This window comes from Pantherophis guttatus, chromosome 6, assembly GCF_059756535.1.
Source record: "Pantherophis guttatus breed Tessera chromosome 6, ASM5975653v1, whole genome shotgun sequence".
NCBI classification, from domain to species: domain Eukaryota; kingdom Metazoa; phylum Chordata; class Lepidosauria; order Squamata; family Colubridae; genus Pantherophis; species Pantherophis guttatus.
This window is the reverse complement of record NC_142068.1, coordinates 5,490,001-5,507,058: the sequence shown is the minus strand read 5'-3', so window position 1 is coordinate 5,507,058 and position 17,058 is coordinate 5,490,001. Positions and strand designations below refer to the sequence as shown.

Below are 17,058 nucleotides of genomic sequence, written 5' to 3'. Positions count from 1 at the left end.
ATCCACTAATTTCCCCCCCAAGGCTACAGTAAGCCAATTTTTTAAAAGTTCCCCTTTCTGCTCCTTCTTTCCGAACATTCCTCTGGCTTCTCTTTCGCTCTTCCCGTCTCTTTTTTAATTTAAAAAGCCATAAAATAGGCTTTTTAATTTACGAGCTTATGCGTTTATGAGCAAGATCAGAAGCTTTGTTTTATTTGGCCTGCTAAAATTTCCAAAGAAATGTTGGGGGGGGGAGGGGAAAGGGGGGGGGGAGAAGGGATGCAGAAAGTATTCCCGGTCATTTTGAATTATTTTTTAGAATTGTAGACGGTAAAGATTAAAAGGACCTTGAGATCCTTTAGTCCAGGGGTCTCCAACCTTGGCAATTTTAAGTCTGGTGGACCTCAACTCCCAGAATTCCTGAGCCAGCATGGCTGCCTTAGGAATTCTGGAAGTTGGTCCATCATGGCTGGCTCAGGAATTCTGGGAGTTGAAATCCATCATGGCTGCCTTAAGAATTCTGGAAGTTGAAGTCCATCATGGCTGCCTTAGGAATTCTGGAAGTTGGTCCATCATGGCTGCCTTAGGAATTCTGGGAGTTGAAATCCATCATGGCTGCCTTAAGAATTCTGGAAGTTGAAGTCCATCATGGCTGCCTTAGGAATTCTGGAAGTTGGTCTATCATGGCTGGCTCAGGAATTCTGGGAGTTGAAATCCATCATGGCTGCCTTAGGAATTCTGAAAGTTGAAGTCCATCATGGCCGGCTCAGGAATTCTGGGAGTTGAAGTCCACAGGTTGTAAAAGGAATGGGCAATTATGGTCCCTTTATGATCTGTGGACTTCAACTCCCAGAATTCCTGAGCCAGCATGGCTGTCTTAGGAATTCTGGGAGTTGAAGTAAATCATGGCTGGCTCAGGAATTCTGGGAGTTGAAGTCCACAAGTCATAAGTCATAAAAGGCCCATCATTCCCCACCCCTGAGGAACATCTTTGACTTGCAGCCAATTTTTGTACAGAAGTAAATTGAGTTCTAGTTTCCAGCTCCAGTTTCTCTTCCATGCTGGCTCAGGAATTCTGGGAGCTGAAGTCCACAAGTGTTAAAGTTGCCAAGGTTGACAAATGCTGATCTCGATTAAGAGATTAAAATCTGAATATCCTCCTGCATCCCAATTGGATCCATCACTAAAACGCTCAATGAGTCTTTTCTCTAATTATCCAGTACAGGTGGTCCTCGCCTTGCAACCATTCGTTTAGTGACCGTTTGAAATTACAATGGGACTGAAAAAAGTGACTCATGATCATTTAGCACACTTACCTTGCAGTATCCCTGTGGTCATATGATTAAAATTCGGGTGATTTGCTTTACAACTACAATGATTAATTTAACAACTGTGGGAAAATGGTCATAAAATGGGGCACAACACACATAACAACTGCCTTGCTAGGGAGTGAAAAGTTTGGCCTCAATTGTGGTTATAAACTGAGGATTATCTGTCTACTGTTAAAAATACTTTTGTTTCTCATTTTTCTTGGATGCGTTTCTCAAGCTTCTGCGTCCAAATTCCTGTTCTGTAAAAGCAACATCCTGAAGTCGATAACCTATTTTATTTTTCCTTTTTGACTTATCCAAGTTATTTGTTTTTAATCTCTTCCTTTCCCATCCTCTCGGTTTCTGCAGGTCTCTTTCAAGGCTGTGATGAAAATGTAATTTTGGAGTGATGCTTTTGCTGCAGGAAGGCATAATGGAGACCTTTAGAAGGAAGTCAAACTTGTTTTAGTTTAAATTGAAATCATTCCAAAATGTATGTTGGATCTCCAAGCTTCTTGGATTAGAGGAACATCTGTGACTTTTAACCAACTTTTCTGTAGAAACAAACTTGAATGACATCCCAGCTCAAGTTTCCCTCCTGTTTTGGTTTTTTCCTTAAAAAAATACATATCTGAACTTCAACTGATGTTGAAATCTTCAAAATTTCTTCCTGGTTTTGCCTGCATCTCTATTCCTTTCTTTTCTCATTCCGGCCACCTTTAAACATCGATGAAAATTTATGTACATGTGATGGTGTTCAAATTGGGTTTTGGTCCGTGGCGCTAATATTCTCTTGGTGTGGTGTGTGTGCTTGTATTTTTGTAGCGATCGGCACTTCTGCAGAAAGATAGGTTTTGCCAACGAAAACGGAAGGAACGATGGTGGAAAAAGAAAGAGGAGGTTGTAAAACATTTCAGAAAGTTGAAGCAGCAAAAAGTTGGAATACGCACCAATTGGAGCTTTGGCTGTCCAAAACATTTTGAATTTCAACTATTCCAATTTTCCTCCCTGGCTTCATCTTGAGTTGAAAAAAACGAGACATTTTGATCATTGATGAAGTGTTTTGGGCTCAAAACTGAGGGGCGAACCGAAGATGCTTTGAGCTGGAAATATTTCCTAAATGATCAAGATGAGTCAAAATGGCGAGTCAGCCATTTTGTGTTCAAAGGGAGACATTTTACAGTCAAGAGAGGTCAGAATAAATGGGTTTTGCACACCGCCGGTGCTGAGTTCTTCTACTCTGTAGGGTTCGAGAGCAATAAAATTAGGGCATAAATTTGGTTTTCAGCGTTTCTGCGGCTTACAAAAAACATCAGTGTCTGCATGATGTGGTCAAAACAGGGTAAGTGAATTTGTGAATTCTGTAGTGTATATAATGACATCATTTATCAAAAACGTCTGTTGGGATATTTGCGCAAGACATCGTTATGGCTTGTGCTGGACTCTTTATCACATGGTAGGTCTGCATTAAACCAGGTTCCAAGCCTGTGTAAACCTGGTCTAGGCCAGCCCAGAGATCCTAGCTCTCCAGATACTTCTGAACTGGCGCATTGTTCCTCCACTGTGGATTTGTTTGTTGTTTTATATTGCAGTTTTCCACTTGGGCATCACCCTTACTGTAGTTTTAAACCAATGATGAGGAACCATTGGCCTCTTTATGACTTGTGGACTTCAACTCCCAGAATTCCTCTGCTGGCTCAAGAATTCTGGGAGTTGAAGTCCACAAGTCATAAAAAGGCCAATGGTTCCCCACCACTGTTATAAACAAACATCCCTCAACATTGATATTGAATTCTTCATGAGGTGTTTGTCGAGCAGCACACGGAGCACCTTAAATTCCCCACAAGAGCACGACCGAAGCGGGCAAATTGGCAGAGAAGAGATTTATACCACTAAATCTCCCTGGTTCTCCGTTTCCTCCTCAACTCTTAATTTATTATTTATTTATTATGAAATTTATTTGCCGCCTATCTTGGATCAAACGCTAAATGTTCGGGTGTTCCCTCCCCAAAAAAAAAAAATGGCACAAAAACTAGTTGAACTGATGGTTGTTGGAAGAAAAGAGTTATTAATGGCCTTTTTTAGGACAGTATTTCTCGACCTTGGCAAATTGAAGATGGGCGGACTTCAACTCCCAGAATTTCCCAGCCAGCATGTGGGATTCTGAGAGTTGGAGTCCACCCGTTTTCAAGTTGCCAAAGTCAAGAAACACCACTCTAGTGTGTGTGTCTGACAATTTTTCAACCTCTATCCCATTTCATCTCTCCATTTTCTTCATCTTTTGTTTCTTCACTCTTTTTCCTTATTTAAATTTCATCTCTCCCTTTCCTTTTGTCAGTACGTTTTCCTTATTTTTGTTATTTAAATTTCATCTCTCCCATTTTCTTCACCTATCCTATCTTCAGTCCAACGTTTTCCTTATTTTTGTTATTTAAATTTCATCTCTCCATTTTCTTTACCTTTCCTTTCTTCAGTCCAACGTTTTCCTTATTTTTGTTATTTAAATTTCATCTTTCCATTTTCTTTACCTTTCCTTTCTTCAGTCCAGCGTTTCCTTTATTTTTGTTATTTAAATTTCATCTTTCCATTTCCTTTATCTTTCCTTTCTTCAGTCCAGCGTTTCCCTTATTTTTGTTATTAAATTTCATCTCTCCATTTCCTTTATCTTTCCTTTCTTCAGTCCAACGTTTTCCTTATTTTTGTTATTTAAATTTCATCTCTCCCATTTCCTTCATCTTTCCTTTCTTCAGTCCAACGTTTTCCTTATTTTTGTTACTTAAAGAGAGCCACATTTGCTGGTCAAAGAACATCTGGAAAAAAAAATGCTGTCCATTTCTCATCCCTGCCAAAATACACGGTCCCATTTTCCCCTTTATTATCTAGGTAATTGAGACCGTGGCAGAGTTAAAATACAACTGTTCAGGGAAGCGATTTCTGGAAAAGATTATACTCAATGGAGTGGCAAAGATTTTTATGGCGTTTCTGTCAGAAGACGACAATCAGGAGGGTTGGAAATACCTTATAAAAGGAAGAAATGCGATATCAGGCAAAATATGAATCCGGATTATTATTTTGCTATTCCGACTTTCCTTCCAGTAGCTCATACAGTATTCGTTTCATTTTCCCTAAGTATCCTCGGAGAGCAGTTCTTTTTTTTTTAAATTAAGATTTGGAAATACTGTATTTTCATTTTGTTTTTAAAAAGTGAGGTGGTGTTGAAATGTCTTTTGAAATAAAATAAAAATAAAAATGTGGACTAGCAATATGAAAAAACGTGTTTGTGTGTGTGGTTTTATTTTTTGTAATTCTCTGTCCAATCTCTTCTTAAAAATCTCCAGTGATGAAGCACCCACAACTTCTGGAGGCAACTTCTGTTCTGCTGGTTTATTGTTCTCACCGTCATGAAATTTCTCCTTAGTTCTAGGTTGCTTCTCTCCTTGATTCGTTATTCATTCATTATTCCTTGTCTGGCCTTCTGCTGCTTTGGAGAATACCTCCTCCTCTTTGTGGCAGCCCCTCAAATACTAGGCGACTGCTATCATGCTAGTCCAATAGTGGGTTTTACTTACCTTCACTACCGGTTCGGAACTGTGAGTTCGCACGCATGCGCGCATACACGCTTTGGCACTTCTGCACATGCGCAGAGCCTTTTGCATATGCGCAGAGCATCCGTGATGACGTCCTGGCGGGTGGGCGGAGCCTCCCGCCACTTGCTCCCGAAGTGGGAGAAACCCATCACTGCCCTAGTCCTTCTTTTCACTAAACTAGACATACCCAGACCAGACATTCACTCCAGTGGTGAAATGTAAAATTTGTTACTACCAGTTCTGTGGGCGTGGCTTGGGGGGAAAATATGACTGAGTGGGCGTGGCCAATTTTTTTTTTTAACTTTTAAAACCATTTTTTCTACAACCTCTTCGGCTGAAGAGGTTGTAAAAAAAAATGCTTTTAAAGCCTCTGACGATCCCAGCTGACTTGCCTGATCGGCAGAGGCTTTTTTTTTTTTAAGCCTCTGATGATCCCAGCTGACTTGCCTGATCGGCAGAGGCTTTTTTTCCTTTTAAAAACATTTTTTCTACAACCTCTTTGGCCGAAGAGGTTGTAAAAAAAATACTTTTAAAAGCTTCTTGACGATCCCAGCTGAGCCGCACGATCAACAGAGGCTTTTTTTTTTTTTTTTTACTTTTAAAAGCATTTTTTCGGCCAAAGAGGTTGTAGAAAAAATGTTTTAAAAATAAAAAAAAAGCCTCTAATGATCGCGGGCTCAACTGGGCAATGGGGGAGGGCAGGAATTTCTGCTTCCGGTTCTCTGAACCACCCGCCTCCATCGCTACCGGTCAATCCGGTCCGAACCGGGAGCATTTCACCCCAGATTCACTCTCTTTTGACTTAACCAGTTTTGCTATCCTTAAACTGCTAAATTATACTCTTGTGATCAGGTTGTGGTCAAAATATGTCAAGATGATGGCCTTTGAAACTCTGTTGTGACCCACATAAAAGTGCAGCCACATTCTTGACTTTTTTCTTACCACACCTGCGGATATGTCTGGTTGCAATGCCACCGAACCAAATGATTTCAATGAATGAAAAGGAAATAGAATAGAAGAATGGATTATTATAATTACAGGAGTGCCAGAAAACATTCTCCTGCCGCCAGAAACCAGGTTCCTATACCTATTCACACACACACACACACTCTTGGTGTAATTACTTAATGCATCCATTTTCTGGATTCACACACTATTTGGGAGTCCTTGAAGTAGTAAGTAGTGAAAGTTGTTCCCACCCCACTCGGCTCCACCCGAAATCAACCAATGTTGCTCTACTGATCAAATTCAGCATCTCGTGTGAATCCTCAGATCCAAATGAAAAATTGAGTATTTATTAAGGAATATAGTCAGGGAAGCAGGACCAGAAAACAGGCACACACCAGAAAAAAAGAAGCATACAATATTGTTTATACGATACAGCGTAGAATAACCAAGCAGGAAGGGACCTTGGAGGTCTTCTAGTCCAAACCCCCTACTCCAGTGATGGCTAACTTTTTTGCTGTCGCGTGCCAAAAGCGGGGGGAGTGGGGGGGATTGTGCGCGCGCATGCCCCCACCCATAATTCAATGTGCTCCATCACCCCATGCATGCACGCATGACCCCCCCGCCCCCTTTTGGCACGCGATGGCATGGTGGGCCCAGTAGGCCCATTTTTTGCCCTCTCCAGGCTCCAGAGGCTTTTAGGAGCCTGGGGAGAGTGAAAATAGCCTTCCCCACCTCCACCCCCCCACCCCCGAGGCCTCCGTAGGCCCGGAAACAGCCCGTTTCCTGACTTCCGGTGGGCCCGGAAGGCCCAAAAATCAGCTGGCAAGTGCACACATGCATGCTGAATTCAGGGGTGGGTTCTAAATTTTTTTACTGCTGGTTGTGTGGGCGTGGCTTATTTTGTGGGTGTGGCTTGGAGGTCATGTGACTAGGTGGGCGTGGCTAGCTGGTCAGAGTCATTTCTGGAAGGTCCTCGCACTTACGACCAGTCCTCGCACTTACGACCCAACTCATTTGTTTGCTTTTAACACTGATCAGCTGTAGGGCGGCCCTTTGAAGCCCCACGGCAAGAGTTTAAACAGTTTTTTTTCCCTCTAGTCATCAGCTGGGACTCAGGAGGCAGCAATAGATTGGGGGGTGGGACCAAATAAAAGGTAAGAATAACGTGGGTGGGGGGGGATGGGAGGGCGGGGGGAGAACCGGTTCGGTGACGTCTTATCGTCACCGCTACCAGCTCGGCCGAACCGGACCAAACCGGGAGGAACCCACCACTGGCTGAACTGAGGTAGGGCAACGCTCGCATGCCCACAGATATGGCTCTGTGTGCCACCTGTAGCACTCGTGCCATAGGTTCGCCATCACGGCCCTACTCGAACAAATGGCTGTCCAATCTCTTCTTCAAGGAATTTCTATGGACACTCTTCTTAAAAACTTCCAATAATGGAACAACTTCTGGAGGCAAGCTGTTCCAGGATTAGTTGGCCTCACTGTTAAGACGTTTCTCCTCGATTCCAGGTTGCTTCTCTCCTTGATTAGCTTCCATCCATTGCTTCTTATCCTGCCTTCAGGTGCTTTGGAGAATAGCTTGACCCCCTCTTCTCTGTGGCAGCCTATGCTAACCTATGTTATGCTAATCTATGCTAAGCGAGTAGAGATCAATGTAACAGCCACCTGTCCACTCCCACAGCATCTTCTTCCTGGGTTTGCCCGCCTGCCTCCTGATCCCACCGCTACCTGTTCAGTCACAAATTCAACTTATGCACTCAAATCTTGAATGACCTGGAGGCTGTTAATAATGACATGTTTGCAGCCCTCAAACCAACTTCAATCGTAGAACATATGGTAGTCCTCGACTTATCATCAGAATTGAGCTCATTTCTGTTACTAAGCAAGATGTGTTTGTTAAGTGAGTTTTGCCCATTTTACGACCTTTCTGGCCATGATTGTTAAGTGAATCACTGCCGTTGTTGAGTGAGTAATGTGGTTCTTACGTGAACCCGGCTTCCCCTTTCTGACTTTGCTTGTCAGAGGTGCCACAAAAGAATAGAATAGAATAGAACAGAACAGAAAATAGAATAGAATAGAACAGAACAGAACAGAAAATAGAATAGAATAGAATAGAACAGAACAGAACAGAAAATAGAATAGAATAGAACAGAACAGAACAGAACAGAACAGAACAGAATAGAATTTTTTATTGGCCAAGTGTGATTGGACACACAAGAAATTTTTCTTTGGTGCATACGCTCTCAGTGTACATAAAAGAAAAGATACATTCGTCAAGGGGATGACATAACCCCAGGACTCTGCAACCGTCGTATATGTAAACCAGTTGCCGAGCATCCAAATTTTGATCACGCAACCATGAGGATGCTGCAATGGTCATAACTCTGAAAAATGGTCACAAGTCATGTTTTTCAGGGACGTCGTAACTTCAATCGCCACTAAACAAATGGTTGCTAAGTCGAAGACTACCTGTACAGTAGTAAGCTTGAACTGACAGATATTTGCTTCTGAGTATAACAGAATAACAGAGTCGGAAAGGACCTTGTAGGCAGTGGTGGGATTCAGCCGGTTCGCACCTATTTGGGAGAACCGGTTGTTAACTTTCTAAGCAGTTTGGAGAACCAGTTGTTGGAAGAAATCTTATTTTGTTCTTTTCCACTTTACAGGGCTAATCCTGTAAGGAAGGCAGGAAGGAAACATTCTGGTGGTGTTTCTATCCTAATCTTTATTGCCCTGCTTACAGAAACTGCCTCTCTGGTTAACCGTTATTACATTGTAACAGCTACAGTGAAGCACCCATCGACGTGAGTGACATTGAGTTGGCCACGCCCACATGGTCACATGACCACCGAGCCACGCCTAGCCATCTGGTCATTAGAGCAGAGAACCGGTTGTTAAATTATTTGAATCCCACGACTGCTTGTAGGTCATCTAGTCCAACCTCCAAGTAGCTTCACTTTATGCATTTTGAAGACAAACAAAATGGACAGAGATGGTCCAGGAAATATTGAGGACATCTATGCTTAAGTGAGAAGACATGAAATGGTACAGAAATCTTTCTCCCTTGCTCCGTCAACTGTTCCTGGAAGGAAAGAGCCATCAGGCAGCTTCGCGTGGAAAAGCACAGAGGGTATACGGGAGGGGCTGGCGGGTGGACCCTGTGATTTCCTCAAAGCTGACGTCCTTTACTTCTGGCGGGAGCTGGTACTTGAACGAACGGAGAAGGTTGGTGAAGAAAACGAAGAGCTCAATTCGGGCCAAGGGCTCCCCCACACACATACGTCGCCCTACGAGAGGAAGAGGAGGAGGAGGAAGCAACAGGCGTTGGTTCAAGGGAGGGTTTGAAAACAAAAGGAAGCACGTTTCAAATGGAATCCAGCTGTACCCAATTATTTACCTTTTTACATAGCAACATAGCGGCCAAGGAATAATGACTATGAATTAAGGATGGCCACGTTAAATGAATCATAGATGGGGGGAGAAAGAGAGAAACTTCTAGAGAAGAATTAGTAACTTACGTCATCCGTCATCTGTCTATCTGTCTGTCTCTCTGTCTATCTATCTATCATTACTGTCATCCATCCATCCATCTCTATTATCTATCTATCTATCTATCTATCTATCTATCTATCTATCTATCATCTATCTATCTACCTACCTATCTATCTATCTATGTATCTATCTATCTATCTATCTATCTATCTATCTATCTATCTATCTATCTATCTATCTATCTATCATCTATCTATCTATCCATCATTACTGTCATCCATCCATCCATCCATCTCTATTATCTATCTATCTATCTATCTATCTATCTATCTATCTATCTATCTATCTATCTATCTATCTATCATTACTGTCATCCATCCATCCATCCATCTCTATTATCTATGTATCTATGTATCTATCTATCTATCTATCTATCTATCTATCTATCTATCTATCTATCTATCTATCTATCTATGTATCTATGTATCTATCTATCTATCTATCTATCTATCTATCTATGTATCTATGTATCTATCTATCTATCTATCTAGCTAGCTAGCTAGCTAGCTATCTGGCTATCATCTAGCTAGCTAGCTATCTGGCTATCATCTATCTATCTATCATTACTGTCATCAATCCATCCATCCAACCAACTACCTACCTACCTACCTACCTATCTTATCTATCTATCATTACTGTCATCCATCCATCCATCTATTCATCCACCCATCCATCCCTCTCTACCTCTATCTCCATCTATTTATTGCCTATAATCCATTTTCTTTCTTTCTTTCTTTCTTTCTTTCTTTCTTTCTTTCTTTCTTTCTTTCTTTCTTTCTTTCTTTCTCTCTCTCTCTCTCTCTCGTTCTTTCTTTCTTTTTCTCTCTCTCTCTTTCTTTCTCTCTCTCCCCCCTCTTTCTTTCTTTCTTTCTTTCTTTCCTTCTTTCTTTCTTTCTCTTTCTCTTTCCCTTTCTCTTCCTTCTTTCTTTTTCTTCTTTCTCACCTACAGAATTTATTTGTAGTCCCTGACTTGCAACCATTCATTTAGTGACCATTCAAAGTTATAATGGCACAGAAAAATGAATGGTTGCAAATCAGAGACTACAAGTCATGTGACTGTTTTTCAGATGACTGTTGCAGCATCTCTATGGTCACATGATTAAAATTCAGACGCTTGGGCAACTGGTTCAAATTTATGACGGTTGTCGTCTCCCGGGTATGTAATCGTCTTTTGTGACTTTCTGATAAGCAAAGTCAATGGAGAAGCCAGATTCACTTAACAACCGGGCTACTAACTTAAACCTGCAGTGATTTACTTAACAACTGTGACAAGAAAAGTCGTAAGATGGGCAAAACTCACTTGTCTTGCTTAACAATAGAAATTTTGGCTTCAGTTTTTCTTTGAAAGTCAAGGACTATCTGTATTTACCATTCTTGGCAACTTTAAGAAGACTTCAAATCCCAGAATTGTCCAGCCAACATGCAGGCTGGGACATTCTGGGAATTGAAGTCCATACTTCTTAAAGTAGCCAAGGTTGAGAAACACTCAGGGGTGGGCTTCAAAAATTTTAGCGAGGGATTCTCTGCCCGGTTGCTGGGTGGGTGTGGTCATGGTGGGCGTGGCCTAGTTGGCCTCCTGCACCATGGCAGGGGGGGTGTTTTTGCCCTCCCCGGGCTCTGGAGGTCTTTCTCGAGCCTCCGGGAGGGTGAAAACGGCCTCCCCAGACTCCGGAGGCCCTCTGCAGGTTGGAAACAGTCCCGTTTCCGGCCTTCCCGAACTTCCGGTAGGCCCGTTTTTCGCCCTCCCCGAGCCTCTGCACGCGCCCTGCACTTAACTGTATCCAAAATGGGCCATGTGGGGATTCCTGGGAGGGATGGGGCAAGGTGGGTGGGGCCAGCCAAGAGTGGGATTCGGGGATTCTCTGAACTGCACAGAATCTTAGCTAGAGGTTCTCCCGAACCCCCGCGAACCCCCAGCAGCCCACCCCTGGAAACACTGCTCTAGGGTTTTCTAAAAGTCCGTTCAGGCTGGGTTCTGGAAAGAAGGACTATAACATTACCTGTTGAGAATGGTAAGTAAGCTTCATTGTTCACAAAATTGCCTTCAGAATCAAGGAAATGCTCCGGATTGAATTTCCAAGGGGTTTCCCAGCACTCTGGGTCATACAGAACAGAATGGGCATTGGGCAGCAGAAGAGTTCCCTTGGAAGTAAAAAACAAAACAAAACAAAGAAAATTATGAGTTCTTGTTTTATAAATTATCTGTGCAACCATCTTGAGAAGGAAGCCAACAATTCTTTCTTCCCAACAGTAAAGAAAGTTGAACTTAAGTATAAAGGCTAGAACAGGTTTTCCCAATCTCTGCAACTTTACCGTGAGTGGACTTCAATTCCCAGAATTCCCTAGACTGGAGATAGATCAGTGGTGGGTTACCCCCGGTTCGGTAGTAAAACTGGTGGGAGGCCCCGCCCACTGCCCCGGATGTCATCATCAGCGATCTGCGCATGCGATCCCGTTGCGAACCGGTAGTAAAGGTAAGTAGAACCCACCCCTGAGATAGATGATGTCATATTCCGCCTCCCTCTGTTGAGAGAGGGCTGTTCAATTTTGACATAGATGGCCTCTTTGACCCCTCTTTCAAACCAGCCGTCCTCTCTGTCCAGAATGTGGATTTTGCTGTCTTTTGAGTGGCCTTTGTCTTTTAAATACAGATGGACTACTGAATCTAGTCCTGATGGGTTTGTTCTCCTATGTTATACCATGCGTTTATGAAGTGGTTGTTTTGTTTCCCCAATATACAGATCTGCACAGGGCTCACTGCATTGTACTGCCTATACCACGTTGCTCAGTTTGTGTCTGGGTGTTTTATCCTTGGGGTAGACAAGTTTCTGCTTTAGTGTATTCTTGGGTTTCAAGTGTGGTGGTGATGCTGTCTAACTCACATTTTTGAATCTGATCAAGAAGTAGGTTGAGGTCTACTTTATCAAATGCCTTACAATTGCCAAGCATCTTTTTGATCATGTGACCACAGAGATGTTGCAAAGGTCTTAAGTCTGAAAAACGGTCGTACGTCACGTTTTTCTGTGCCGCCATAACATTGAATGCTCACTACAAACTTACAAACTGTTGTAATAAATCAAGGACTACCTGTCCTTACACAACACACTGACGCTGTTTACTTTTAACCTATTTCTCTGACTTAGCATTTTGCAAACCCAGCCTCTTTGGCTCATTTGGGATTCCGTCTATTGCAACCATGAAGAAAACAGTTCTTGCATCTCTAAGCTGAATGTCAATTTAGCCCCGTATTTTGCAAGTCCTTAGCTCTTATTATCTTGTGCTAGTAAGTGTCCCACAACAAGCTGTTGTGGATGAGCTGGGGGGAGGGGGGGCGAGAAAGAGAGAGATGTTTACCTTTCCAATTGGGAACCCCTTGATAACAATGTCCTTCAGGCAGGTCCGTAAGGGCCCAGCGATCGTAACGTTGCTGTAACGAACGATTTCATGCAGCACGGCGTTCGTGTAGGGTAATCTGTTCCGATCCTCGTAAGTGATCACTTGAGAAGGCCCCAGAATGGCATCTATTTCATGGTGGATTTTTTCTATAGATAGATACATGACAGCGGGACTGTCAAACTCGCGGCCCGGATGCGTCACGCGCTGGCCACGTCCACGCCCGGTTTAGCAAAAGGGGGGGAAAGTCATGATACGTCACGTGACGACGACGTGACGACGCGAATTTGACAGCCCTGCATTACAGGTTATCTTAATCTTGCCTTTGCCATTTTCTCTCCTGATTCCTGCGAATTGTGATTAATTTCTTTCATTTGGGACACAGTTCATTGTTATTTATATTGCTCCAATGAAGCAACGTGCAGCGCTATCTCAGTACTCGTTGTTACTTCATTCCGGGAAGAACGATAAGTACTAAAAATGTCGAGTACTAACAAAATCACCTGACCTATCATGTGATCCTTTATTCCATCCAGAAGAGGTAGTGGGTCACGAGCAGAGGTGGGTTTCAGCAGGTTCTGAAAGTTCTGGAGAACCGGTAGCGGAAATTTTGAGTAGTTCGGAGAACCGGTAGTAAAAAGTCTGACTGGCCTCACCCCCATCTATTCTCTGCCTCCCAGGTCCCATCTGATCGGGAGGAAATGGGGATTTTGCAGTATCCTTCCCCTGGAGTGGGGAGGGAATGGAGATTTTACAGTATCCTTCCCCTGCCATGCCCACCAAGCCACGCCCACAGAATCGGTTCTAAAAATTCTGACTGGCCCCGCCCCCATATATTCTCTGCCTCCCGAGTCCCAGCTGATCGGGAGGGAATGGGGATTTTGCAGTAACCTTTGCCTGGAGTGGGGTGGGAATGGAGATTTTACAGTATCCTTCCCTGCCATGCCCACCAAGCCACGCCCACCAAGCCATGCCCCACCTACCAAGCCACACCCACAGAACTGGTAGTAAAATTTTTTGAAACCCACTACTGGTCACAAGGCAGCCAACATCGACAAATACTACCTTGCATGTTGAGTACCAGGAAAAACAACAAGTATCGGGACATGATTTTAGCTTCAAAATGTGTTGAGGACAGCTGGTCCTCAGCTTACCACAGTTCATTTAGTGACCGTTCAAAGTTACAACGGCCCTGAAAAAAGTGACTTAGGAACATTTTTCACACTTACGACCATTGCAGCATCCTCATGGACACATGATCAAAATTCAGATGCTTGGCCACGGATTCATATTTATGACAGTCGCAGTGTCCCCGGGGGGTCATGTGATCCCCTTTTGCGACCTTCTGACAAGCAAAGTCAGTGGGGAAGCCAGATTCACTTAACAACCATGTCACTAGTTTAACAACTGCAGTGATTCGCTTAACAACAGCGGCGAGGAAGGTCATACAATGGGGCAAAACTCACTTAACAACTGTCTTGCCTAGCAACAGAAATTTGGGGCTCCATTATGGTTGTAACTCAAGGACTACCTTTATATAAAGTCATCCGATATACTGGAGTAGTGAAACACGCTCATCCATTAAAATTCATGACGATCACACGATGTGTGATTTCACTTGCTAAATCTTCATCAAATCTTTACCAAAGCTGGTTAAGGGTGTTGGGTGAAGACCATTGGGTCTTCAGTTTGCAAGACATTTGTGATTCCACAATAACATCTAATTTTTCTTGATTAGCCTGGTGTCAACTCGCAAAGCATCCCTGGCCTGCTCTCGAGTTGCCATAAACAAGAGGGGATGGGAAACCAACGAAACAGCACAGCAGCTAGATGAACATTCCAGACTTATCTCTCTCAAGGCTGTATCCCAAGGTTACCCACAGCGGCCAGAGGGGAGTGGTCTCTACAACCCAGGAAATTGCTCCATTGGTGAATGTGATTGATGACACACCCTGGGGGGGAGGGGGGAAATAGGGTCATGATTGGGGTGTAAATTATGTAGGGTCAGAGCTGGCTTCACTTGGGAACGTGCTGACATGAAGCTCCTAATAAATAACTGGATTTCTTTTGAGGCTTGGCTCGAGGCTCATGATTTAATTAGGGCATCCGTGGGAACCCTGATACCTGGATATTTTTGAACAGAAGAGAGGAGAGGAGAGGAAAGGAGAGGAGAGGAGAGGAGAAGAGAAGAGAAGAGAAGAGAAGAGAAGAGAAGAGAAGAGAAGAGAAGAGAAGTTAGAATGGAAGGGAAGGGAAGGGAAGGGAAGGGAAGGGAAGGGAAGGGAAGGGAAGAGAAGAGAAGAGAAGAGAAGAGAAGAGAAGAGAAGAGAAGAGAAGAGAAGAGAAGAGAAGTTAGAATGGAAGGGAAGGGAAGGGAAGGGAAGGGAAGGGAAGGGAAGGGAAGGGAAGGGAAGAGAAGAGAAGAGAAGAGAAGAGAAGAGAAGAGAAGAGAAGAGAAGAGAAGAGAAGTTAGAATGGAACAGAACGGAAGGGAAGGGAAGGGAAGGGAAGGGAAGGGAAGGGAAGAGAAGGGAAGAGAAGAGAAGAGAAGGGAAGAGAAGAGAAGAGAAGAGAAGAGAAGTTAGAATGGAACGGAAGGGAAGGGAAGGGAAGGGAAGGGAAGAGAAGAGAAGAGAAGAGAAAAGAAGAGAAGAGAAGAGAAGAGAAGAGAAGAGAAGAGAAGAGAAGAGAAGAGAAGAGAAGAGAAGTTAGAATGGAAGGGAAGGGAAGGGAAGGGAAGGGAAGGGAAGGGAAGGGAAGAGAAGAGAAGAGAAGAGAAGAGAAGAGAAGAGAAGTTAGAATGGAACAGAACGGAAGGGAAGGGAAGGGAAGGGAAGGGAAGGGAAGGGAAGAGAAGAGAAGAGAAGAGAAGAGAAGAGAAGAGAAGAGAAGAGAAGAGAAGAGAAGAGAAGAGAAGAGAAGAGAAGAGAAGTGAAGAGAAGAGAAGAGAAGTTAGAATGGAACGGAAGGGAAGGGAAGGGAAGGGAAGGGAAGGGAAGGGAAGAGAAGAGAAGAGAAGAGAAGAGAAGAGAAGAGAAGAGAAGAGAAGAGAAGAGAAGTTAGAATGGAACAGAACGGAAGGGAAGGGAAGGGAAGGGAAGGGAAGGGAAGGGAAGAGAAGAGAAGAGAAGAGAAGAGAAGAGAAGAGAAGAGAAGAGAAGAGAAGAGAAGAGAAGAGAAGAGAAGAGAAGAGACCTTGGAGGTCTTCCAATCCAACCTCTGCCCAAGGCAAGAGATCTTATTGCAACCTTGACAAATGGTTGTCCATCTTTTCATGAAGAACTTCCAATGATGGAGCAACTTCAACTCCTGGAGGCAAACTGTTCCATTGACTAATTGTTCTCAGCCAATTTCTCCTTAATTCGAGGTTGGAGCTCTCCTTAATGAGCTTCCACCCATTGCCTCTTGTCCTACCTTTGCATCGTCATGACCAGAATTGGATGCAGTATCCATACTACAGAGTGGGGCCTCTCTAGTGCAGCCTAAAGCAGCACTAACAGTTCGTGTGATCTTGATAGAACTTGACCAGATACAGGCAATCCTCAGCTTAACGACCACAATTGGGCCCCAACATTTCTGTTGTTACGTGAGACCTTTGTTAAGTGAGCTTTGCCCCACTCTACGACCTTTCGTGCCACGGTTGTTAAGGGGATCACTGCCGTTGATAAGTTAGTAACCTGGTTGTTAAGTGAATCTGGCTTCCCCGTTGACTTTGAGTGTCGGAAGGTCGCAACAGGGGATCCCGTGGCCCCCCAGGGGACACTGCGACCGTCATAAATATGAATCAGTTGCCAAGCATCTGAATTTTGATCGTATGACCGTGGGGATGCTGCAACGGTCGTAAGTGTGAAAAACGGTCCTAAGTCACTTTTTTCAGGGCCATTGTAACTGTTCTGACCCAGCCTTTGCAAGCAATGAGAAACCACTTACTCATGAGTAAAACAAACCCCTTTTTTCCTTAAAACAGGGCCCGGACAGTCTCTGTTCACACGAAAACTCAGGATAAAAAAGGTCTTCAATGATTAAGCCAACCAGAAACAGTCTCTGTTCACACCGGCTGAGGCAAATGTACTACCTATTGTTTCCCCACAGGGGAAACCTGTCCGTCGGCACATCAGATATGGAGCGATTAGTCCCGACAAACCTGGTTCTGGCAAAGGAATCAACATGATTGATGTACTTGCTTGCGACAACCGGCCACTCCCCAAACCTACTATTTATTTCCCAGCCAGGGAGGGGCTGGCTAGCGTCTACGAGTTCTTTTCCCCGAGAGCCGGCTTATT

General features: G+C 43.7%; 2 protein-coding genes across 2 annotated transcripts in view; one reads left to right on the top strand and one right to left on the bottom strand.

The window, feature by feature from the left end:
- Positions 1-4,562, top strand: part of CAPN10 (calpain 10) — a 36,794-nt gene extending 32,232 nt beyond the window's left edge. Inside the window, exon 14 of the mRNA XM_060684968.2 lies at positions 1,659-4,562. Coding sequence (XP_060540951.2) covers positions 1,659-1,688 — 30 coding nt within the window. The 3' untranslated portion in view covers positions 1,689-4,562. The remainder of the gene's footprint in view (positions 1-1,658) is intronic.
- A 3,439-nt stretch (positions 4,563-8,001) lies between these two features.
- Positions 8,002-17,058, bottom strand: part of LOC117659655 (cytochrome P450 2J2-like) — a 32,811-nt gene continuing 23,754 nt past the window's right edge. Inside the window, exons 7-9 of the mRNA XM_087872400.1 lie at positions 12,737-12,924; positions 11,383-11,524; positions 8,002-9,117 (exon numbers count right to left, since the gene is read on the bottom strand). Coding sequence (XP_087728526.1) covers positions 8,930-9,117; positions 11,383-11,524; positions 12,737-12,924 — 518 coding nt within the window. The 3' untranslated portion in view covers positions 8,002-8,929. The remainder of the gene's footprint in view (positions 9,118-11,382; positions 11,525-12,736; positions 12,925-17,058) is intronic.